Source organism: Prunus dulcis, chromosome 2 (genome assembly GCF_902201215.1).
Source record: "Prunus dulcis chromosome 2, ALMONDv2, whole genome shotgun sequence".
In the NCBI taxonomy this organism is placed as follows: Eukaryota; Viridiplantae; Streptophyta; class Magnoliopsida; order Rosales; family Rosaceae; genus Prunus; species Prunus dulcis.
In genome coordinates this window covers 4090011-4115994 of record NC_047651.1, presented here as the reverse complement: position 1 = coordinate 4115994, position 25984 = coordinate 4090011, and the positions used below count along the sequence as shown (strand labels likewise).

The window sequence follows — 25984 nt, the reverse complement described above, 5'->3', positions numbered from 1 at the left end:
AAATTGACTTTGAGCCCTCTTTCCTTAAATAATTCAAGGGGATATTTGTGAGCTTATATAACATTTAATTATGGATCACTTCACCAGTTTTATTAATGTGCCTACTAAAATGGTCACATATTTGTCTCTTGTCAAGACGTTTACGAGCACAACTCCCACATTATCCAATCCAGTCAATTTGACTTGATAATGATGATGAGTTTATTTTCCTAAATTTTGAGACAATTTTCCCGCCATTAGGGGGAGAAATGACAGTTCCTGAAGAACGTCGTGAAATAGTGTTGAATCAATCCGCTTTTGTCTCATCAAGATAATGCATATAAAAGTTATACATATGCTAACATGGATTGATATTCTCATATCACAATCCATTAACATGGTGACTATATATATAATGCATGCCTGAAGCATGACAGAAATATAGGTTCTAAAGACTTAACTCCTCATAAGTGGAGATTATTTGAAAAATTCAAGCCCTATAAAAAATAACGCTCTATAGGAGGTTATGATCCACATATTCTAAATAATTCATTGTAAAAGAGATGTTTGTTCCATAAGTGACAACATAAGCCCCTGAAGAGGCATTGGTACCCCAAAGCAATGAGATGCTTATAAATTATGCATGCGCATGCACATGAGAATTGTGGGATCACGAATTGATGATACATTTGGTTTATTAGTAGCTACTACAATCATCAAGGGCTATGATTATATTAAATCGCCTTATGAATGTCGACAAGTTAAGTGATTGGCCAAAATGGAAATAGGCAATTCCATTTATCACTAAATATGAAGTGTGGGATATTGAACCTATAGCTCAAACACCGAATTACAAATGTTAAGTATGAAGGTTACGAATTGGTGCTTATGAAGTGAAATAAGATCACTAATATGACATAAGGTTTCCTGGGAGAGACATGGTTTTAGTCTCCCATCTCATCATAGATGCATCCACATTTCTATAAGTGCAGTTGTTACTTTAACGCGAAACTTATAGCATATGTTAAATGCATATTTATTAAGACTATATGGTACATGGAAATCCTCAAAGCTCATGAAATATTTGAGATATATCTGATGAAGTGGCCCCTTGAAGGATATAAAGTACCACAATATTTTTAATTAAGTGTTAACACTAAGAGTTTGAGTATTTTGAATTCAAATTTGATATTGTTGTAACATGTTCTAACTATTAAATTAGTTGTTGATGCTCCTACAGAGTTCAATCATTTGAAAAGTGAAAAGCATGTGGAATAGTGTGATAGATGATCATGTATGAAGACAATGTTGCTTGTATTGCTCAAATCAGAGAAGGGTTCATCAAGGTTGACATGGTTTCAGAAAAAAAGCCAAGAGATTGGAGTTAAACAAATTCGTTCACAAGATAATCTGGTGAACATTTTTTACCAAAGCTTTTTCTGAAGCCTAAATTCCAAAAGTTAATGAAAATTAGGGGTAGATATTAATCAGGGGGAGATATCAATCAGGGGGAGCATCCCAATTCTACTACATACAAGACATATGAGCGTTGTACTCTTTTTTCATTCGACTAGGTTTTTGTCCCACTAGGTTTTTCTTAGCAAGGTTTTAAAGAGGCAACATAAGCGTATCCAACACCATATCAATGATCCAGAAGAAAGTTTCACTCTTTTTCCCTTCGCTTCGGTTTTGTCCCACTGAGTTTTCCAAGCAAGGTTTTTAATGAGGGAACTATGTCATTGTATGTGGTGGAGTGTGTTGTTGATGACCACCATACCTCTTAGTATTCCATCATTGGATTTTATGTAACCTGTGTACTAAGTATTTGTAATTAGTGCTTGTAACCTATAGGTATATTGTAAATGATGGTATTCAATCTCCTATCTTGTAAGCCCATAAATAGGTGGTTCTATCAAAGATTAAGGGAAGAATAAACATGGTGAAACTTTATCTTTAGCATATCACTTCTCTCTACACTTTCTCCCTCTAGTTTTATAACACTAGTCATATTCTTCACTTCCCACACCAAACTCTACACAAATTCCTCTCGTCTTATCTCATGTGAATAGTTGTTGCCCTTGAGTTGCCATGGCAATGGGTGAAAAACCAACAAAAAAATTGCTATGCAGGTACTATTCATGTGAATAGTAATAGTCTTTGCCTCCCCTTACCTTTGCTATGGCGAATGAGTGAAAATGCTCTTACTAGTGGCAAACTTGTCTCATCAACTTTAAGAATACTTATATAAGTTCTAGCAGTTTCAAATAATGCGCTCCTGCCTTTCTTCTATGGCTTTTGCATGTACCACATGTTGTGTCTCAAATACTTCTAGATCTCTTTGGCATCCACACACAAAAAAAAAAAAGAAAAAAAAAAGAAACCTTCTACATCTCCTCTTAATAGTATATAGATCATTGATTCAAGGGCAATCACATGACACTTGAGTATTGATTCGTAATAGTAATGGATCATTAATTTTTATACATACTATTTAACCTTTTTGTTTTTTGTTTTTGTTTAGCAAAATAAACTTATTTAATTTACAAATTATAAAGCAGATAGGAAAATAAAAGGGTAATTTTATTGGCACCCCATTATTTACTCTTTGTACCCCATACTAATTTTAAACATGAATAACTTATTTTATCCTTGTACATAATTAACAAAAAATATTTAAAATAAAAATTAAATTTGCTCACTACACCACCCACATATGTTCCTGCAACCCTAGTTAGATTTTTTTTTTTCTTCAAACTATCATGTTCCTACAACCCTAACGAGGTTTATACGCTTATATTGGTGAAAAAATATCTTGTATTTATTCATAAAGGGTAAGATTGAAGTTAGAGAGACTTCGAATGATGTATGAGTTTATTTTTTTGGCCTTTTTTAAGTTTAGAGATTTCATAATGGTTGCTGGTTGTGTTTAGCACACCAGTACCGAATGCGATAGATAAATTGCACCTATTTCCATTGTGTTTGATCGGCCGTTAACTTAAGATGTGGTGGAGATCCACCATAACATGGAACGGTATTCGGTGGTGTATTACTGAATTTTTGCCTACAATTTAGTGCAATGAACCAAAATATATTTATTTTTTCAATAACTTATTGTCGACCACAAATTTAATGTAAACTATTTTGACCTTACTCCCATTGAAGGAACAAAAACATGGTGACACCTTTAAAATAGATGACACATCATCCAATGTGATGGTCATCTCACCAAAAGGCATGTGAAAGATTTTCGTTTCCGGATGCCACCTTTCAATGAATGTAGATACAACAATCTTATCTGCATTCCGATAAGAGCACCTAATAAGTTGCTCTAATCCAAACCTCTGAATGTACCATTTGAATATACCATTATTTGGATTAGGCCACCAATTCTATTCATGAAGGGTAGATGTCTTCAATATGCACCTAAGGGGCTCACGTTCTGTGAGAATCCGTATTCTTAAAAGTTTTTTGATGGCTACATCCTCTGCTCACTCCGAAAGATTTTTCCTCCAGAATGTTAGGCATGGCCGAACCTCCTTAAATATTGTGTCTCATTTACTTTACATGCAGCTCAATATTCTCGCATATTTCATCCATTTTACAACATGGCAAACTTTATAGGTCTCATCAACTTTAAGACTACTCATGTAAGTTCTAGCAGTTTCAAATAATGCGCTCCTGCCTCTTCTTCTATGACTTCTGCATACCACATATTGCATATACCACATGTTATGTCTCAAATACTTGTATACCTCTTTGGCCGAAAAAACAAAAACAAAAATTCTACATCTCCTCTTAATAGTATATAGATCATTGATTCAGGGGCAATCAAATGACATTTGAGTATTGATTTGTAATAGTATATAGATCATTAATTTTTATACATACTATTTAACCTCCTTTTTTTGTTTTTTGTTTTTTTTGGTTTAGCAGAATAAACTTATTTAATTTACAAATTATAAAACGGATAGGAAAACAAAAAAGAAAAATACACACAAACAAAAAGCAGCTGAAAGTTTGAAACGACACCGTTCGGCTCGTGTTCACCACATGATAACCTTCCCCAGTAGCCTGCATCTCGGAGAGTAGTGCGAGACAGAACTCAGTGAGTGAGTTGAGGAAAAATGTCGTTTATTCAACGCGCCGTGAAGGTGCCGCCCAACTCGGTGTCTCTGGAAGAAGCCAGGCACCGAGTCTTCGACTTCTTCAGGGCCGCCTGCAGATCCATACCCACCATCATGGAAATCTACAACCTAGACGACGTCGTTGCGCCCTCTCACCTCCGCTCCGTCGTCGCCTCCGAGATCCGCAAGAACTCCTCCGTCACTAACCCTAAGGTCCCCCCCTTTCTCTCTCTCTCTCTCTCTCTCTCTCCTCAAACTATACGAAACGATGCCGTTTTATAATCGGAGTAAAATGTCTGGAATTTCGTATTTGCCTACAAGAAACATTCATTTTGCAATCAAATTGGGAATTTTATTACGAAATGGAGCTGTCTAATCTTGTATGCATTCTTCAATTTTGTGCCAAGTCTTTGAATGAATTTAGGTTGAAATTCAGGGATCGTGCCCACTACGAGTGATTTTAGATGCAGCATTTCTACTTTGTATCAGAATTTCCGAAAATTTTCACTCAGAAACACATTGTTTTTGGTTCATTTTTGTTGCTGTTTGGGAATGCAATAAAATGATGGTTATTGAAGCTGAAGCTGTACTTGTGTTTAACTGAAATTTCTTAACATGGTATCATAGCAGGAGATTGAAGCTTGAATCTTTGCAATTGCAATATTGCAATTTGTATTAAATTTCACTTGTTAGGCCTCTATAGTGGTAGTGGAGGCCACACATCAATGGGAGTTTTGTGCGTCTAAATTACTGTTGTCTTACATCCTAAACAGAGGAGTATTAGTGTTATTAGTTTTTGTCCCACACCCTGGCAGCTTTAATTTTCAATTCTTGGGAATAACGAATGACTAAAAACTTTGATTGGTAGAGTTCTTTTGAGGGTCTTGTTTTGGTGTCACACACGAGTACATGTCTAGGTTTGAATTTCTCTTTGGTACTGGCCCCCAATTTATTTGATCTGTGCTAATATCAGCAGGAATTCATGGGTGAAGACCAGACATTGGGTGTACTATTTATGCTATGTAATTAGGTTCCAATAATTTGTGAAGATAAATCATTTAACGTTAAGAAATCTTTTGTCACCTATCCTTCTTGCGCGTATTTTACATTATAATGTTTTTCGGTAGCGTTCTTCAAATGGTTTCTGTCTCTATATGTTTATGGAGTTATGGTAGATTTTTATTAACTCTTCAAGGATCTCTAATACTGCCTGAAAGTAATATTAGGAAACGCTCAGGCTAAAAGGTCCTTGAATCATTATGATCATGGTGATCATGGAGCTTGATTGAGTCAAACAATGGAATGAAATTAATCATTCATGTAAAGCACTTTGACGTCTCATTCCTGTTTAGTAATATGCCAGATTTATTGAGTTGAATAAATTGCGAAGATTTTCTACGTTGAGTTGGTTGTATATTAGCTGGCACAAAATCAGTATTGTGGAAACTATAACCAGGAATTTAGGCACTACCTGCACCTGCTTGCTAAAATGTTATTCTGATTTGTGGCTTATAAACAATTCTCATTTTCTGGATAGTCTTAATTTGCAGGTCATCGATATGCTTCTCTTCAAGGCAATGGAAGAGTTAAATAACATCACTGAGCATGCAAAGCAGCGACACCACATCATTGGCCAGTATGTGGTGGGTCACCAAGGGCTTGTGCAGGATTTGGGCACCAAGGATCAGGGGGCCTCTGGTTTTCTCAAAGATTTTTATAAGAGCAATTATTTTTGAATTTCCGCTGCTCCCTGGATGTGCTCACATGAGACTTTGCTTTTGGGGCTTCCTAAATAAAGGTGTACTTGACAATGTTTTTTGTATCTCTCTGTTGGATGTAGATTGTTAAGGTCACCGGGTCATAACTGAATTTCTGATTTTTATGAAGTAATTAATGTTATGAAAAAACAAGAAACTAGGTGCAGTAATGTCACTGGTTGAGCTGTGTAGCTTATTGTTCTGCTATTTATTTTTGGATGCTGTGAGGGTCTTGTGTATGGCTTCCCTTTAGTTTATAATCTTATCTGCATGCCTCTTATGTGTTGGGATTGAGAAGTTTTCGCCATTTTCTCCAGGCCAAACTTGTTAAATGTTGGGTGACCATCATTCTGGGGATTGAAATTTAGAAATTTATGTAGTCATCGTTAATGAGTTCACAGTTTTCTGGTTCCGCATATTCTCTTGTTCTGATACTCTGGCATGGGTCAATTTACCTTGGCCAAAAAAAAGCCTTTTTTACGGGTTGTTCTATAGTGAGGACCTTATCTAAGGCCCTTAGATGAGGTATTATCTCTATACCGTTGGGTCAAACTAACTAATTTGATCTAACGACTAACTAATTTAAGCCAATGATTAAGAAATAGGGCCGCATCTAAAGCACTTCTACCCATTTGCCATGGTAAAAGGCAAGGGGAGGCAAGGGTAGTTACCACTCATGTGAATAGTGATTGTCTTAGCAATTTTTTTGATGTATTTCCATCCATTGCCATAGCAACCAAAGAGCAACTACTATTCACATGAGATATGAAGAGAGCAATTGGTATGGAGTTTTGGTGTGGGAAGTGAAGAATATGGCTAGGTGTTTATAGAGAAAAAAAAAATTCAGAAAATTTTAGTTTTTTTTTCATTTTCATTTTTTTTATTTATTTTTTAGTATTTAAATTGATTGCTGACATCATAATGATATCAGCGTGAGATCAGCCACTGTAAATGGTATTGGAGGCCCTCTTGCCCAGACTAGCCGCTCCTGCTGGAAATGCTCAAACGGTCTTTAGATAACACCCTTATTATAGAATTCTTGAAACCCCCTCATTTTCACTCATTTTTGGGCTCAAAAAATGAAAACGGCCCTTTAAAAATGCCACCAAACGGTCCTTCCTTCGGGGAAAGAGGAGAGTCAGAGGGAGTGGGAGTGGCTAGTGGAGACTAGATGCAGAGGATTTTAACTCCTCAACTGACTCTGAGTTGTAAACGAGTTTGGCAGTATTGATGCTGACACAATTTTCAGCAAAGCAAATAAATAAAAGAAGACAAAAAAAAAAAAAAAAATTCATGTCAAAGCACTGAACATTAGAAAAGGCAGTTAAAAAAATGAATTGTCCTAGGAAAGTGGACGATTTCTAATTGTTTTTTTTTTTTACAGAAGGAGACGTCTAGAGATTACAATAATTCAAATGCAGCACATCTCTTCTCGGCTCTCTCGTAACTTTTTCCATCATCATCACCGAAATCCAAGTGGGTTTGGTTCAAATATTTTTGTGGTATAAATAAATAAAAGATTATCCACAATGATAGTTAAATGCCACTTTGTAAGGTGATTTTTGTATGAGGTGCTTCAAAAATATCTTTCCTTTTTTGTGTTATTATAACTTTGTAGGTAGAAGGCGATTCAGAAAAATGGTACATTTGTGTATAAAACCTTTTAAGAAAAAAAAGAATTTGTCTATAAAACATATTGGGGGAAACTGTTTTATAATATAATTTTTACTTGGGTAAGATGTATATACATCAACCATACATTTATACATACAAGAATTAGTGATGTTAATGATATCAAATTTACAGACATGGGCTTAACCAAGTTGGTTGAAGCGGATGTGCTCCCCACACTAGAGTTCGAATTCCCATTCCCATATTTTAAATTAGTTTAATATAGAATATTGTTTGTAAAAAATAAAAAGATATCACATTTAAATATTAAATGAAGTGTCACTTTGTCAATATCTTAATTATTAATAGTAAATAGGGTTTAAATTTCAACACGTAAGTTGTATATGTTAATGATGTCATTATTGTATAAAAAAAAGGTGCACACATCTTTTCTAGGCTAACCAACAATGTAAGGATTGGAACGGTCTATATTTTAAGCAATCGTTCTTATAAAAAATTATTCAGGTTGGAAGTTGTTTGGTCATCTAAAATGTACACAAAAGTAGTTTGTTATATTAAATTTAAATCAAAATGTAGATAATTAAATGGTTAAACAATTTCCATTAATTAACAAAAAAACAAAAAAACAAATTTTTTTTTTTTCTGATGTAGCTGATTTTTGCATGGATAATCTGTGAGAAATAACCTACAAATTAAACGGTTGCAATCATTTATTTATAGCCCAGAATAGGATGTCTTTACTAAAGAAAACCTCCCCTAACAATTAGAGTAGCAGCCTTGAGTAATATGTGAGAAAGAACCTTAAAATTAAACGGCTGCGATCATTTATTTATAACCTTGAGTGATTCCAAGTTGAAATTTTGTTTCATGGTAGTAATTTTTTATATATTAAAAAAAATTAATTAGATCAATAAGAATAAAGAGTTCTAAGACAAGCAGTGATGCGTGTACTTAACGGGTTCTTTTTATTTATTTATGTTTATCCAAAGAAAAAATAGCAGGTGCTTTGCACAATAGAAATTTTATTTATTTATTTATTTTTGCCAAACCTTCTCATAATTGATTATCACAAGCCATTAGTTAGCAATAATTGCCTTTCAACAATTGTCATGGACATTATGATGGAAAGCGGCTTGATTCAGGTCAGGTGGACTATTTGCCAAAGTTGTAAAATTGTCTAAATTGTAAATGTTTACCTTTACTAATTTTAAATTTTAAATACACCTCTTTTTTTTTCTTTTTTTTATCCAACAATTTTTTTAGGTTCAGAAGAACTTCACCAGTATTTCTGGCAAGATACTGGCACCATCAATCAAGTAGCAAGTAAGGGTTCCCTCCTTGCTAATCCTAAAAGCAGCCCCAAGACTTTATTTTATTTTATATTTTTTTGTGTCATAATAATTTACGAATTATTATGGTAAAAATTTATATTTCTTTTTTGTCTCTCTGGGAAAGACCAAATTTTGTGCTTAAGTGGAAAGTGGGTGGAGAGCCCTCCTGTCTCCTCCCGATTCCTGAGTCAAAGTTTTTAGGACATGTGTTGATGCAGATACTACTGTGTTGAATTCAACAAACACAACAGGAAGAGAGTAAAGTGGTCGCGAAGCAGCTGCTTCTTCTTCTGATCGCCTCCATAGGACACAAAAACTTCTGCTAACATCTCAAAGTTTGTTTCTTTTCTTTTTCTCCTTGGATTTCCTTTCAAGTGATGAAGTTTCCATTTTGGGTTTTTTCGTTTATGGGAGTGGCTTTGCAAATTTGATTTCTTTGTTTTCTGTGGGTAATTTTTCTTTTTTCGTTTTGTTTCTTCATTTCTGCTGATTTGGCCAATCAAAACAGTTCTCTCATCCGCCGTCAGAGGTTTGCAGTCACTAAAAAGGTCAACCTTTCTATCTGGTTCTGTATCAAGTAGTGATATTGAGAACTGGGAAGAATCCACCATGGCTGATGGCAGTCCCAGGACTGATATTTCTACAGATGTGGATACAGATGATAAGAATCAAAGGGTAATCTTTCTTTCACCTCCTCTCTCTCTCTCTCTCTCTCTCTCTCTCTCTCTCTCTCTCTATCTCTCTCTCTCTCTCTCTCTCTAACCTACTCTGTGTTTGCTCAACTGTAACCCACTCTTTTTTATTGAGCGTTGTTTGTTATGCTTGAGTTCAATAACCATTCGCCACTTGTTCCGAGTGGGACATTTTCTGTGGATGTTAACTAATATTTGTTGCCCATCTGACATTTTGATCACTCTGTGTGTGCAGTTTGATGTAGTGCAATACGCCATTGGTCCTGCGGGTTCTGATTCCAGTGACAAATCAAAAGATCCAAAAGATCAGAAGGTTATGTATAGAAATTCAATTACAAAGTTGCCATATGTGAGTCGAATCTAGCAGGCTAAGATGCTCATTTGTTCGATTGTGTTTTGCAGACTCTTCGTAGGCTTGCTCAAAATCGTGAGGCTGCAAGAAAAAGTCGACTGAGGAAGAAAGTAAGGCCTTCTTCGTACTTTCTTTCGATTCATTGTCTCATTTGTTCAGTTATATGTCTGCTGTAGTTTGACTTCTTGATGTCTATTTAGATTTACTTTGTTATTCCTAGGACAGTGAGTACTGCTAAAAAACATGGGCCTGATCTTAGTGGCAATGGGGTTTTTAGGATATAATTCTGATGGACAGTCAATTTATTAACTTATTTAGAAGATTTATATCTTTATTTGTTTGAGGAATAATAAAAAAGATGTTAGGTTTACTCAATAGCATGAGTCAGCTGTAATTCGATAAGTCTATCAACCATTTCGTGGTCCTAATATTTTAGTAAATGATCATAATCAGCTGGCGGTGAAGGAAAGGTCCATGTGGATATTCCTATCTTATTGGCTGTTTTTGTTGGTTTCCTTCTGTGGAATAATTTCCTAAAATTTTAGCAAAAGGTAAAACTTCAATTTTTTTCATCGTGAGCAGTTATTGAGATTGTCGATTTCAGCTTTCTCATATGATTGGTTATCCATTCTTCATTTGCAACATACTTGTTGAACTAGTTAGTCTCGCATGCATTGGATGTGATTGTTGGTCGAGAATTAAGATACGGTTTTCTGGAAGTTACTTGGTGTGTAAAAGCTAGCTTCCAGGGGCCTTGCATATATGGACTTCTGTTTATCAATATTAGATATTTTAGGATAAGGGTGTAGCTTTGCACTAATTTTTGCGAATTGAATCGCCTCGTCACGACAATTAAACTGATGGTAAGAAAATAAAAATAAAGCGGCAAGATGACAAACAGAGAATAAAACAAAGCACACCAAGAATTAATGTCGTTGGCAAAATACAGCTATGTCCACGGAGAGTTTTCACCTTCATTATATATGAGAAAACAAGTACAAGCGAAAAACACTCAAGATTTAATACTAAGCCCGAGCCCTATCCAATAGGATACACCCCTTGTACTAAGGAAACCCAAACAAGTTACCCAAAAGAAAACCTCCTCCGCTAAGGAAGGACCAAACCCAACAATCATCCCTTCCTGGCCTGAGTGGAGAGATCCGCATCATCACTTCAATCTATGAAGTGACCTTTCAAATTGATTTGATTGGCTCAAAGCATATCATTTTGCACATATTACAGTTGACATAAATTATAAGGCTTGGTGATTGATTAAAATTTCCCGTTTGGGTGGTGTAGCATTCCTAACTCTCTTTTCACCTTGATATTTTCTTAAGTTAGTTTCTTTCTTGCCTTATGAATGCCAAAATGTCCTTTGTAAGTAGGAGCACTTTCAGTTTGATACTCCCAGAAGTGGACTGCATATAACTTGAGTCTGTCTCTTATAGCTAGTTCCTATCTTTTGATTTAAGTAAATATATATTTCTTAAGGGCTGCCCATTATATGCCCCAGGAGAAGAGCTCATATTCTTAGGGGAATTTTAGTTTGCGGGTTTCTTGCTCCAAGGGAATTAAGTTCCTTCTCTTGTTGGGATGTCATGCCTCCTGCTGGTCTGCCAATTAGCCTTGATTCGTTGGTTGGCAGACATGGACAGATCTTGTCTGTTTGGGCCTGACTTGTGGACCCGTCATGGCTGGTCTCCATCTGGGGCTTTAACAGAGGCTGCACGTGAGTTATCTTGTTTTGGAGCTTATGCAATTTGATATGTTTCAATTCTTAGCTTTTCTTAAGATGGGTTTCTAGCTTTGGCCTCGGAACCATCAAGTCTGAGATCTGTACTTGGTTGCAGCCCCTACCAATCAATCGTAGTGCGGTTTAAGCTCTGCTGTTAGATTAGCAATATTGTCCCATAACCATTCAGAGGAACTACAAAATAGGTGTCGTAGGTAGCTAACGTATGATGAGTGCATGGCTGGTGTTTGGTTCATACTATTTTATTGTATAAGAGAGTGGAAGCTGCGATCACTGTCTCCTGTTTTATATGCCATGTCTGAATTTTTTTATTATTTTATCCTCTCTTCGGAGCAGCGTGCTTTCATTTATTAAAAAAATGGAGGAAAAGAATAGATCTTCGTGTTTATCTCCGGTCCTTGAGCCCTTATGCTGTGTGCCTAGTTTTTGCAAGTCTTTAATGAGTTGAATCTGTGCTTGTTTTACTGTAGGCTTATGTTCAGCAGCTGGAGAGTAGTCGTTTGAAGCTCACTCAACTAGAGCAAGAGCTCCAGCGAGCCAGACAGCAGGTCAAATCAATTAACTTCTTTACTGTCATAACACCAAATGTGTTTAGAGCCCCTAGAATTCCCAGTAAATGACCTCTGTTAGGTGTGCATCTATTGCATCTCTCCTAAAGTTTCTATTTTTACTTTGTTCAGGGAATCTTCATATCAAGTTCAGGAGATGCTGCTCATTCTATGAGTGGAAATGGTATTCCTTCTTCCCTGAGGTTTGGATTTTGAAATTTTTCCTGGAAGTAAGGTAGACTAGCTCCTGAAAATGGTGGTAGAACTAATTTAACGAGTAACAAGATATTAATCTTAAGCATTTCATGCAAATGTAGTAAAATTTGGCATGATATTAAATCAATGTTTGTTTTTTGATTCTTATATGGATGAAATAATTATACTTGGGAAAAAGATTGTGTAGAAATAGCATATGCCATGAGTAGCTCAACCACATGATCATATGCTAGTGGAAATAGTTAACTGAAACTACTTCGCACTAGGTATGGGATCAGAGTGTATTCTAACGGATTGCATTGTTAAGAAATCATCAGGGTGAGTTCAATTTCTTAACTGAAATTTAGGTCTATGTGTACTCTCTCTCTCTCTCTCTCTCTCTCTCTCTCTCTCTCATGTCAATGTTCAGAAAGAGACTATCAGGAGAGTTTTAATAGCAACTCTTAGCTTCTAGAGGCGTACTTGAATGCTTGTGTGCAATACAGAGGCATTGGTTAAGGAATTGTTGAAAATAGACTGTAGCAGTTGTGCATGATTTGGTAGTATAGGGTTAATGGTGGTTATGATGCTGGTTCCACCAGTGAAACGTTAACTGAGTGTATCATTTGGTAAATGGAGCTGGTGCAGTTGCCTGATGGTGATATTTGCCCATGCTCATAGTTGCTACTTGCTATAGTGACAGGGTGGTTATGGACATTCTGATGCGTGGTTCTTGATTTCCCTGCTAATAAGCTCTTGAATCTATTAGCAATCAGATTTTGTATTCTTGGTAGGTTATTATTGTTCTCAGGAAAAGAACCAAATTAATAAAATTATTATTTTTTAATTTTTAATTGCATGAAGAACATAATGAGTGCCATGAACAATTTGGTGCAAATCTGTCTTGTTGAGTTGGATAATGAAAGCTTATATTTTGTTTATCTAATTTACTATATTGTTTGGTAGGACTTGATTTAACAATCTGATGTTAGAGTATTAAATTTCATTAGCTTCTACACTAAATTTTGTTGGCTCATGTAGTAGTAACATTACAGAGCTCTCGCTGAGCTAAATTTTTGCATATGTGTTGGAGTTCGGAATATATGCTTCTCATTACATGTTTATGCAACTGCTCATTTCAATTTAAGTATGAGGTGGGACACTAGCTAGTTACATCTTACACATGTGCTTTATTAATGAATTTGAATGTGATGGCAAGTATATCACAGCTTTCTGTACATGTTAAGTGCTAACTTTTGTTTTAACAAACAGTTACTACTTAGAGCTGATTAACACAGCATTGTCAAATATGTTGGATTAGATGTATGAGTGATCCCACTCCATTATGAAACAAATATCTGAAATTTTCTCATTTGAATTTGTGCGAATTTTGTATCTCTGTTCATTATAAGTTCATTAGGCTTCTTGTGAGAAACCCAAAGGAGAAAAAAGAGGGAAGGAGTTAAGTGGCTTTGGAGGTTCCCTATTGAGCAAAACTGGTGGGCATCAGCCATGTGAAGTAAGTATGGAGTCCATGATAATGGGTGGGACTCTTGGGTTGTTGAGAGGCTCTGTCTGATGTCCTTGGTCCTTTGGTGAAATTTGTTGTGGGTAATCAAAATAAAGTCAAATTTGGGATGACATTTGGCACGGTTAGCTGTCTTTCCAATCCTTATTTTCTTAGTTTGCATTGGATTTCTTTGATCTGCAATACACTGATCTCTTCCTTAGCCTCTTTTTCTTCTATCGATACGATGTATTTGGATTTACAGTTCTGGAGAAATTTGAGTGAGAGAGAGTTCCAGGAATGTATGGACTTGTCTTCCTGTGTAAACAGTGTCTCCTTGGAAATCGCTTTGATGAAAGACCATGGTCTGTTCTCTCCTCTGGTAACTTTTTTTGTAAATGTCTTTTCTTTCAATTGGTCAACAATCAATCGGGCCCTCCCTATAAGCAATTAGGTTGATTTGGGAGGCTGATGTTCCAGCTCAGGTGCAAATTTTAACATGGCTGGTGCTACATGAGAAAATAGATATTTGTGACATGATTCAAAGAAGGCGGCCCTATTCATACTGATCACCAGATTGGGTTGTATTGTGCAAAAGGAAGGGGAGAATGCTGACCATATTTCTATACATTGTCTGTTCCTAGAAAGATTTGGGATCACTTGTTGATGGAGTTAAAAAATGATGTGGATGTGTGTGAGGAACTGTTTTTCATTGTTGTCAGTGGGTTTTTTAGTCGAGGCAAAAGATGCTCTCTCCTTGGAGATATGCTGTTTTGGCTCTTATGTGGCATGTTTGGCTGGAAAGGAATAGGAGGCTCTTGGAGGGGGCAAGGAAGAAGATGCAGAGTTACTTTGGGACTGGATTAGATATTTAGGTCCTACGGGGTTCTTCGACTAAGCATTTTAAAGGCCACCCATTCATTATTATTGGTTGTGCGACCTTGATATTTTGAGTGTTTTATGTGATTTTGTTTCAGATTGTCATATTATGCTGATGGATTTCTTGTCCACCTTACATTGTATTTTCTGGTTGTTTTGTATTTCTTATTGAAAGAAATATTCAATGGGAATTCTCTACCCTTAACAGAAAAAAAAGAAGGAAAGAACCTCGGGGTATTTATTAGAAAGTAATTTTTCTACCAACATCTTTGATTGGAAGATCCGCCCTGTATAAAGTTTCCTGCGAACTGCCCCACCTTCTCCTATCATCTTATTTTATATGTAATTTATAAATTTCCACTAAGGAGCAAATTGATGTGTGAGAGGGTTTATTTAAAATTATAAATTTCAGTCTCTAGATATGTTTGGTTAATGGGTCTGTACCAAAGTTGAGAATAGTAATTTTCGATCATAACTCTATTCCATACATGAACGTGGCTAATTTACTTTCAGATGCCTTTCAAGTGGAAAATGCAATCACTCCAATTTTATATAGAAGTATAAAAATGGCGAGATTGCCATGAAACATTTTTTTATTTTTAAAATTTTATCAAAATGTGCATTTTAATGCAATTCAAGTGTTTGTTTGCATGCAAACAGGCTTAAGACAAAAATATAGTATTATCTTGTTTTTCAATTTGGTCCTCTTCTCTTACTTTAGTTCCAGTGGATGAGGTAGGTTATCTTGTTCACTGTATTCGTTGCAGGGGCCATGGCATTTGATGTAGAATATGGACGGTGGCAGGAAGAGCAAAATCGGCAAATTAATGAACTGAGATCAGCAGTAAATTCTCATGCAAGTGATGCAGAGCTTCGTACTATTGTAGATGGAATCTTGGCGCATTATGATGAGATATTTAGGCTGAAGGGCACAGCAGCTAAAGCTGATGTATTCCATTTGTTGTCTGGCATGTGGAAAACACCTGCTGAGAGGTGTTTCTTGTGGCTTGGTGGTTTTCGTTCATCTGAGCTCCTGAAGGTGAGGCTCTTTATCATATCTTGATTGCTTCGATATCATAGGTGTAGTTCTGGAATGCTGTTGAATCGAAAGATTCCCCATTTCAGTTTAGTCATTTGAACTTGTAATGAGGAATAACAAGGTGAGACATGGAAATGAGAATTAGCTGAAGTGTTCAAAAGATACTGAAAAGAAAATAAATAAATAAATAAATAAATAAATAAATTGCATGTGAATTCAATTAAAATTCTTGAAATTATATACGATTCAAAAGTCTTGTTTGTAGGTGAATCCGAGCCTTGTGGTCCGCCCATTTTTCATGTTTCAATTTTTTTTCTTGGGTTCTGTCACTCGTATTAGATATGGAAGAATTCCATCTCATTGTGTCTTTTTAGTTTGGTAGTCACCGTAGATGTCTGTTCTGCAAATGTACTCTTTGTTGGACTCATTCATTTTAGGATAAATGGTAGGATATTTTTATCCCCATGTTACTGTGGAAGGGATAAAGACTTGGGTATAAAGATGCATTGCTTTTCAATATAGGTGCAGTGCTTTGCATATTCATATTAGTTCTCAAATCTCTCTTAACATGCAGTGGAAATCATTTTCTGTATCCCTAACTTCACTACTTTCTAGGTTGATATCATGTGCTTGCAATTTCTATTTGCTAGAAGTTTCAACTTATGCTCTGTATTTTTTATATTTTTCTTTGTAAGTATTCTATGAACCATGACTGTTTTGTATTTGACGTCTTGAATCATTTGTTGGTCTTAATCCGGCTTATAAAATTAAAATGAATGATTATGTGTGCAGCTTCTTGTTAATCAGCTGGAGCCTCTAACAGAGCAGCAGTTGGTGGGGATAACCAACTTGCAGCAATCCTCCCAACAGGCAGAAGATGCCTTATCTCAAGGGATGGATGCATTACAACAATCTCTAGCGGAGACTTTGTCCAGTGGATCTCTTGGCTCTTCAGGTTCCTCTGGGAATGTGGCAAACTACATGGGTCAAATGGCCATGGCAATGGGAAAGCTAGGGACCCTTGAAGGGTTTATCCGCCAGGTAATTCATTATAGTTCTTTATTTGGTTATTCGTTTCAGTAGTCAGTACTATAACATAAAATACACAAATACTAGCCTTAGGAATGAACTGGTAATCTGCATAAACACATCAAAGAATAAGATAGGAAAAGAATCAAAAAGCCCATTGACCAGTGCCAGCTTAACTTCTTTCTCGGAAATGTGATAACGTCAGAATAGCTAGATGTTTAGTTGGATTTCTGAAATATGTAATATTTGAAATGCTTATGGTTGTTTTTTTTTTTTTTTTTTTTTTTGGGGAATATTTCTTTTAAATATTTATGGACATTTTGTATTTTGGACGTGACAACTGATTGGGTACATGGAATGAATAATTTTTCTGAAAGGATAGTTTTAGATCAGCCATCAACCTGTCAAAACCTCTTTTGTCATTGTTTTCAGTGTGAAGGGTAACGTTGGGCATGAATTTGTTTTACCTGCCTAAAACCTATAAATCATTTTTCACTGTTGGGTTTTTTTAAAAAAAAGAAGAAGTTTATTTACTGTTTCACCCCTTGAAATGGATGCTCAGTCTCACTTTACCCCTTAAACTGAAATTTTCTCACTTAATCCCATGAATCTTTAAAAATTGCTGAAATTTTCTCACTTTACCACTTCCGTCCATTTCCATCCACAAAACCGTTAAGTGTTCTGACGTGGCATGGGCATTCTAGTAATTTTAGCTCATTATCTTCTCTCTTCTCTCTCCCTATGCCCCTCTGCCCTTCTCTTCTCTCTCATCCCAAACCCAAGCTCGCACCTCACCCCTTCCTCCCTCCTCTCCTCTTTTCTCTTTGTCTCTTTCTCCTCTTTGCCTATCTCCTCTTCCCTCCCTTCACCTCTCTTCTCTCACCTCCATCGCACTCCACCCCCTCCCTCCTCTTCTTTCTTCTATATGCCTCTCTCTCTCTCTCTCTCTCTCTCTCTCTCTCAAGATAGAAGATGGGGAAAGGCAGAGAGAAGAGAGAAGAGGGAGGAGGGGGACAAGGTGAGGTCGGGGTGCGATGGAGGTTGGGTCCGAGAGGGGAGAGAAGATAAGGAGTTAAAATTACTAGAATGCCTATGTCATGTCAGCACATTTAACGGTTTAGTGGATGGAAATGGATGGAAGTGGTAAAGTGAGAAAATTTCAGCAATTTTTAGAGATTCAAAAGGTTAAGTGAGAAATTTCAGTTTAAGGGGGTAAAGTGAGACCGAGCATCTGTTTTAGGAAGTGAAACAGTAAATAAGCCTAAAAAAATATATTTAATGCTTTTCAATCTCTCTTGTTAAAGTGCCTTATTTACTGACGGGCTAATAACATCAGGCTGACAATTTGCGGCAACAAACACTGCAACAAATGCATCGTATATTGACCACCCGCCAGTCAGCTCGTGCCCTTTTGGCTATAAATGATTATTTCTCGCGGCTACGGGCTCTTAGTTCGCTCTGGCTAGCCCGTCCAAGAGAGTGAAATGCTTTTGCCGTTGCTCCCAAACTGATTGGTAAAACTGTGGTCTGCAAAGCATCTGAATAGTAATTGACTTTCTCTAGTACAGCACTGGTATTACTTGGACATGGTTACAGAATTTTCTTCTATAGATTTTTTTTAAAACTTTTTCGGATGCCGTAGCCGCATAAATTGTATCGTTAGTGCTAATCCTGTAATTTTTTTACCTTCATTGTAGTCATTATAAGACGCAGTAGTGCCTTTGGTAATGGTCCGCATGTATTTGGTTTATTGTTAATAATAGGTATGATTATTGATGTAATTCTGACTGAGTTTCGAAATGAATTTTGGATAATGAAATGCATGATGGCTTTGACTGTTTTATTAATCAAATTTTCGCATCAAGCAATGTTTGGCACTCAAGTTCTCTCCTATTTACAGCAGTTGATTTCAGAGACATATACTTACCATGAAAGAAGGGTTTGCCAACTTACCCTGAATCTTGAGCCATTCTTCTTGCCATGCTAGCTCTTTGGCAACAAGAACTAACCAACCAATTGCTTCATGGTCAGCTATTTTCACTTTGCAAAATCTTGCTCCTATGCTACAAACCCAAGTCTCTCGGCAAAACAAGAAAAGGAAAAACAATTAACCTGAACAGCTTATCAGGTGAATTATTGTTTTAATGTATGTTGATGTACCATATATTTATCTCGTCATATATTTGGTAAGAGAAATTTGCATACAACATAAGAATTAGTTGGTTTATCACATCATAAATTTTTATGGTGTATTTACTAATCAGAAATTGGAATTCCCATTAGGAATTGAATTCTACCTATGGAGGATTCCTATGTTTACTTCACATAAAGGAGTTAAAAGTAAGTGAGGCTCACATAAAATTAGGAATTGAATCCGGAATCAAATTCTCCTTAATCCAATTCCTTCTCAATTCAGTTCATCATCCATTTAATTCCTCCTAATCCAATTACATATTAGTAAATATGTCATTAATGAGAAATGTGATCATGTGGTATTGTGAATCTATTTATATTTATATTCAGATCCCCCTCTTCCAATATCGCTTATATAAAAGAAAAAAAATTCTATTTATATATATAAAGTCTACATTAACAGATCATCCTTGCAAAAAAATTAGACAAATTGGAAATCGTTAAGACATCCAATTGTGTCCTACAAAATCAATGAACAATGTGCTTTAAGAAAGTACTAAAATTTCAATAACTCAATTGGGTGGTTAAATGATATCGGATTCAAGTGATTTTTTTTTTTTTTTTTGTAGAAATGATCTTTGAATGATTATCTAAAGAATAGACGATTTGAATTAGTGAAATACAATGCGGAGTGAGCCCTACAAGGGTGTCCCTCAATGGAAGCTATATATATATATATTGGGTTGAGAAATTCTAGGATTGCATTCATAATTCAGTCAAAAAAGCCACTAGGCATAAAATGCCAATATAAACTAGCTACAAAGGGCCATTACAATAACACAGCAGTCTAATATCAAAATTATGACAATCAGGTGCGCCTCCACTAACGATCACACATGATTGAAGAAACTCTAGCATAGACATCCCAACTAAGATTGTAAACTCAGAATAATCAAAAAGAGATAAAGCTTGAAAAAATCAAGTCATAACAATACAAGTAAAGCTCTCATAAGGGAGAGATGAAAAGTTCAAACAAAAGAGGGATGAAAAGCTCTTACAAAGAAGATGTGAAAAGCTCTCACAAAATGAGAGGTGAAAACTACACAGAGAACCCAAAGAGTCTCTGTGACTTATTCTGAACATAAAGAAACCACCAAAAGGATGGTGGTGGAGATACGACGCCGAAACGCAGGTGGATATTCAACGCTGAGATGCAATCAACTGTGATGGTTGGAAGAAAATCATAACAAAACGAAGACAAATAGGTAAAACCTTTTGTTTCTGAAAATGAGGAGTGAAGAAAGGGGGGAAGAGAATAGGGGAGAGGGAGGAAGAACAGTGGCTTCCTTGTAAAGATATCAATGGTCCTAGTGCTGCCACGTGTCAGAAGATTAAATAATAAAGCTGTTGAGATATTGTTAGAGCTGTTAGGCAGTTTAGGAAAACTGTTAGCATTGATAAGAGAAGGTTAGAGAAGTTAGAACACGTGAACAAGGCTTTAACTCAACTGATATAAAGTCTGTAATTGTGCTTATTTGAGCTTAATGAGAAATACAACAAGTCTCTTCTCTATCTCTGAGATTCTCTCTGCTCTTTCTGCTTTATTTCTTTTCTCTTTGCTCTATATTTTTTTTCAGTCTTCCTATCTTAACATGGTATCATTCGCCATGGATCGATCCTGATATTCTGTTCTTCTGCTTCCGCACTCTCTTCCTCTTTGTTGCTTTCTCTACTCAAACACAACAACCAATTTCGTGTTCTTTGCTCTATCTATTACCTGTTTGATCTTTTGTCTCACTGAAAATTCTTCTTCAATATTCCCTTTTCTGAAAATTTCTTTTTTCTCAACCCTATATTCTTTTCTTTTCTTCTTGAATTCTCCACATGGTGACCACTACTCAGCTTCAAATTGTTCAGCCTCCCATTACCACTTTGATTCCCAATGTTTCTACTTCTGTGACAGTCAAGCTTGATGATACAAATTATCTCACATGGAATTTTGAAATGCAGCTTCTTTTTTAGGGTCATGGCATCTTGGGTTTTATTGATGGATCACAGAAGTTTCGTACTCGATTTGATGAGGACTTCGATGTTGAAGGTGTCAAAACTAATGCTTATCAAGTTTAGAAAATGCACAATCGTGCCTTGATGCAATTCCTTATTGCAACTCTTTCTTCCACTGCAATTTCTTATGTCATTGAGTGTACTGGTTCGCATGATATGTGGGTTCAATTGAAAGATCGATTTTCTGCAATGTTGAACACACTAACTCTGCAACTCCTTTTGTCTATGCAATGTTGGCTAAAGATCAAACATTTACAGGCAAAACTCTCATTCTTGATGAAGGTTCTTCTAATCCAAATTCGTCTCATACTCAAAGTTATCATTCTAGTTCTGGTTCTGCTCAATCTTCTCATTTTCCCTCTGGTAACAATGGTGGTTTCCACACTAGTGGTTATTTTACCAATAGAGGTTCTCATTTTAGGGGTCGAGGTAGAGGTCATAATCATTATCCATCTGGTCCAAGAACTCATCAAGCTCCACTTAATTCCAGCCCTGGCATTCTTGGTTCTGGCATTGACATTCCCACTTGTCAAATCTGCAACAAGAAAGGCCATGTAGCTGCTGACTGCTATCAAAGGCATAATCAACCCTCTGCTCCTACCTCATCAGTTCAATGCCAAATTTTCTGGAAGTATGGGCATTCTGCCATTCAGTGTTACCATAGAGGCAATTTCTCCTACCAAGGCAGACCTCCTTCAACCAATCTTACTGCAATGCATGCCAACTTCACATCTTCTTCATCTCATGATCAATTTTGGGTAGCAGATACTGGGGCTACGACTCGTATGACTTCCGATTTGCCTCAGCTTAGTTTAGCTACTCATTTCTCAGGGAATGATACTATCACTACTGCAGGGGATTCAGGTTTGAGCATTTCTAATGTTGGTTCTTCTACTTTGGTTGCTCCACAACGTTCTTTACAATTAAAGCAAGTTTTACATGTGCCAAAGCTTTCTTAACATTTGCTTTCCATTCATAGGTTATGTAAAGATAACAATTGCATATTTATTTATGATGCCTTTGGTTTTTGGATTCAGGACAAGATCACGGGGAGTGTTCTTCTCAAAGGACTGTGTATCCTATTCCTTTCTTCACTTCTCCACCCAATCACAAACAAGCATCTTATTTCCACAAGAATCATTTTTGCTACCTTGGATATCACGTCAACACAAGTCTCTGGCACAAACGCTTAGGTCATCCCTAAAATAAAATCACTTCAGCTCTTTTACATCAATCACAGGTTTCTTTTTCTTTCTATAATACCAAATCTGTCTGTACTAATTGTTTAGAAGGCAAACTTGCCAAGCTTCCTTTTCCTTATCCAATAGTCAAATTTGTACAACCTTTAGAAGTAATTCATAGTGATGTGTGGGGTCTTTCTCCCACATTCTCTGTTGAGGGTTTCAAATATTATGTTAGTTTCATAAATGATTGTACTCGATTTACTTGGATTTTTCCAATGATCAATAAAGGAGAAGTTTATTCTATTTTTGTCCATTTTCATGCTTTCTTGGTTACTCAATTCTCTACTACTCTTTAAAAAATTTCAAAGTGATGGGGATGGTGAGTACCTTAGTACAAAATTCAAACTTTATCTTTTTGCCAAGGGTATAGTTCATAAAAAATCCTGCCCATATACACCTGAGCAAAATGGTCTTGCCGAAAGAAAACATAGACACATTTTAGAGACTGCAATTACCTTGTTACAAACTGTATATTTACCTCCCAAATTTTGGTTTCATACTTGTGCTACTTCAACCTACTTGATCAATCGAATGCCCTGTCAGATTCTTCATTTCAAATCTCCTTATCTTTTATTGTTTGGTTCCAAACCGGTCATTACTCACTTGAAGGTTTTTGGTTGTGCTTGTTTTCCTCTACTCAAGCACTCTAATTCTCACAAACTTCAGCCCAAAACTTCTACTTGTATTTTTCTAGGCTATATATCTGTTTTGCAACCCAAACAAACAAGTTGTTTGTAACTAAACATGTCATATTTGATGAAACTATGTTTCCTTACACATCTGTTAATCAGGTGCATGTTTCTCCATCTTAGTCTCCATCTACTTCTCCTCTTCCACCATCTATTTCATTGCATAACATTGTTTTGTCATGTCACACCCTGGATCTGCTCGCCATAGCACGATATTGTCCGCTTTGGGCCCCCTTTTCTGCCCTCACGGTTTTGTTTCTGGGAACTCACTAGAAACTTCTCAGTAGGTCACCCATCCTGGGATTGCTCTAACCCGAACTCGCTTAACTTCAGAGTTCCTATGACTCCGAAGCCAGTGAGCTCCTAAAAGGCCTCATGCTAGATGGAGGTGGGCATGTACATATAAGGCACATCACCCCTTATTCGTTGGTTGATGTGGGATGTTACAATCCACCCCCCTTTGCGGCCCGACGTCCTCGTCAGTACACTCGCACCACACAGCAGAGTGGCTCTGATACCAAACTGACGGGATTCGCTTCGGTTTTCGAAAAATTTCGGGGCGGGTCCTGTCATGTCACATGTATCTCATCTCCATGTTCCTTCTCCCTCTCCCACAACCTCTAAAGCCACAGCCTCTTTGAATACACTACCTCCTAGTGCTTCAGAATGTTTGATCTCCTCTTCACAAAATCTGCCAGTTTCAGCATCTACTACACATTCTCCTTTCCCTGTGGATCCTGATTTTCAACCAAAGAATCTTCGTGTTGTATTACCACTTCCAGTCGTGACTCTTCACCCTATGAAAACCAGGTCCAAGAGTGGTATTTCCAAAAGAAATCTTATTCAGCTTCTGTACAGTCTGTTGATTTATCTCATATTGAACCTAGTTTCAAGGCTACTTCTGCAGTTCCAGAATGATAGTCTGCAATGAGGGAGGAAATTGAGGCTCTTCATGGTCAAGGTACTTGGGATTTGGTTTCTCTCCAAGCTCATAAGAATCTTGTCGGTTGTAAGTGGGTATATAGAATCAAGAAACATGCAGATGGTTCTATCGCTCGGCATAAGGCTCGTTTGGTTGCTAAGGGATTTAGTCAAGAGGAAGGTATCGACTATAGTGAAACCTTCAGCCCTATAATAAAACCAACCACTATTCAATTAGTCCTTGCTCTTGCAGCTCAGTTCAACTGGTCCTTACGGCAACTTGATGTAAAAAATGCATTTTTGCATGGTATCCTTCACGATGAGGTTTACATGACTCAACCCCAAGGCTTTGAGAGCAAGCATCATCGCTCTGAATTTGTTTGCAGGCTAAGGAAGTCTTTGTATGGTTTAAAACAGGCTCCTCGTGCCTGGAATTAGAAATTTACTACGTTTTTGCCAAGTTTGGGTTTTCAAGCATCAACTGCAGATCCCTTCCTGTTTGTTCAACATTCTTCTCTTGGCATTGTGGTCTTACTCCTTTATGTTGATGATATCATCCTCACAAGCAATGATTCCTCACTTATTACATATGTTATTGCAGCTTTGACCCAACAATTTGATATGAAGCACTTAGGACAGTTGAATTATTTTCTAGGGCTGCAAATTTCATATCAGTCCACTGGTTTATTTGTGTCTCAGACTAAATATATCAAGAAATTACTTGATAAAGTTGATTTGCAAGATTCGAAACCATGTACCACTCCTTGTCTTCCCTATCACAGATTACTTAAAGATGATGGGAAGCCTTATTCTCATCCAACACAATACAGGAGCATTGTTGGAGCACTGCAGTACCTCACCTTCACAAGGCCAAACATTGCCTTCTCAGTCCTATTTCTTGGGCTTCTAAGAAACAACATACCGTCTCCCGTTCATCCACTGAGGCAGAATATAGGGCCCTTGCTATTGCAGCTGCTGAGCTTGCCTGGATTAGACTATTGTTCTATAATCTTCATGTGCCTTTACGCATTCCTTCATTAATTCATTGTGACAATATATATGCTATTTCTCTGTCTTCTAATCCAGTTTTCCATTCAAGAATGAAGCATTTGGAAATACATTACCACTTTGTCAGAGAGTGAGTTATCCGCAGTGATTTGCTTGTTCAACATGTATCTTACGCAGACCAGTTTGCTGACATTCTCACTAAGGGTCTTTCTACTCCTATGTTCTAGCAATATTGTTCCAATCTTATGCTTGGCTCCTCCAAGCATGCAATTGAGGGGGGATGTAAAGATATCAATGGTCCTAGTGCTGCCACGTGTCAGAAGATTAAATAATAAAGCTGTTGAGATATTGTTAGACCTGTTAAGCAGTTTAGGAAAACTGTTAGTATTGACAAGAGAAGGTTAGAGAAGTTAGAACATGTAAACAAGGCTCTCTCTTTGCTCTATATTTCTTTTCAATCTTCCTATCTTAACATTCCTCCCCCTTCAAAGTGAAAACGGCTCAAAAAATAATTTTTGGGAGAGATAGGGCTAGAATTTGGGAGAATCAATTATCAAAGTCACAAGTCTAAGAATTCTTTTTTAAGATACCATAAAGTATAAGCATGTCGTCTATTCATATGAGAAATAATAATCAAGCACAATCACGGCTGCAATCTAGCCGGTGTTCCCAAGGAGTAGAAGAGAGACGTACAAAGTTTTCTCTTACGATGACCTAGATTCTTGTATTTTCAGCATCCTACTGTATATAATGAATAATAAAATCACTAGTTTTTTAAAAGAAAAAAGACAAAAGGGTTTCTTTGGAAATGGACGCTGTTGAAAAGGGTGGGTGACGTGACAGTGGAGTTTTTGAGAGATGACTTGCAAGTTGCATATACGATGTATTTCTCGAAGGTCAAGCCACGATGATCTCCAACATGACTTCATTTCACATACAATCATTATATTACTTGATAAAAATATTCAAAATCATCATCTATCTATGATTGAGTGGTTGTGTTTTTGCCACGTGGTCTCATGATGTTGCAGCATACGTGTGAACATATCCCTCGAAAGAAATTCAAAAGAAAAAGCCATCATATCCAAAGGGAAATATATGTGATTAA

At 36.6% G+C, this 25984-nt stretch overlaps 2 protein-coding genes and 1 long non-coding RNA gene across 3 annotated transcripts; all 3 read left to right on the top strand.

Moving 5' to 3' along the window:
* The first annotated feature begins 4004 nt into the window (after positions 1 to 4004).
* LOC117620303 (NADH dehydrogenase [ubiquinone] 1 alpha subcomplex subunit 6) lies at positions 4005 to 6154 on the top strand. Its single transcript, XM_034350467.1, has 2 exons — positions 4005 to 4316; positions 5654 to 6154. Exons 1-2 carry the CDS (start codon positions 4104 to 4106, stop codon positions 5837 to 5839), a joined length of 399 nt encoding a protein of 132 aa, XP_034206358.1. The 5' UTR covers positions 4005 to 4103; the 3' UTR covers positions 5840 to 6154.
* A 2671-nt stretch (positions 6155 to 8825) lies between these two features.
* LOC117620302 (transcription factor TGA2.2-like) lies at positions 8826 to 18669 on the top strand. Its single transcript, XM_034350466.1, has 9 exons — positions 8826 to 9158; positions 9332 to 9498; positions 9751 to 9828; positions 9918 to 9977; positions 12091 to 12168; positions 12301 to 12352; positions 15517 to 15788; positions 16581 to 16829; positions 18154 to 18669. The coding sequence occupies exons 2-9, from the start codon at positions 9433 to 9435 to the stop codon at positions 18298 to 18300; spliced, it is 1002 nt and encodes a 333-aa protein (XP_034206357.1). The 5' UTR covers positions 8826 to 9158; positions 9332 to 9432; the 3' UTR covers positions 18301 to 18669.
* Positions 12359 to 14947, top strand: LOC117620304. Its single transcript, XR_004584715.1, has 2 exons — positions 12359 to 14015; positions 14136 to 14947. It is a non-coding gene; the product is annotated as an uncharacterized LOC117620304 (long non-coding RNA).
* Positions 18670 to 25984: the final 7315 nt, after the last annotated feature.

Excerpts from the sequence above, each read along its gene's own strand:
- LOC117620302 (XM_034350466.1), top strand. The coding sequence starts at position 9,433 with ATGGCTGATGGCAGTCCCAGGACTGATATTTCTACAGATGTGGATACA. Across the intron at positions 9,829-9,917 it reads AAGATCCAAAAGATCAGAAG|ACTCTTCGTAGGCTTGCTCA; the intron begins GTTATGTATAGA and ends TGTGTTTTGCAG. Across the intron at positions 15,789-16,580 it reads GTTCATCTGAGCTCCTGAAG|CTTCTTGTTAATCAGCTGGA; the intron begins GTGAGGCTCTTT and ends TTATGTGTGCAG.
- LOC117620303 (XM_034350467.1), top strand. The coding sequence starts at position 4,104 with ATGTCGTTTATTCAACGCGCCGTGAAGGTGCCGCCCAACTCGGTGTCT. Across the intron at positions 4,317-5,653 it reads CCTCCGTCACTAACCCTAAG|GTCATCGATATGCTTCTCTT; the intron begins GTCCCCCCCTTT and ends CTTAATTTGCAG.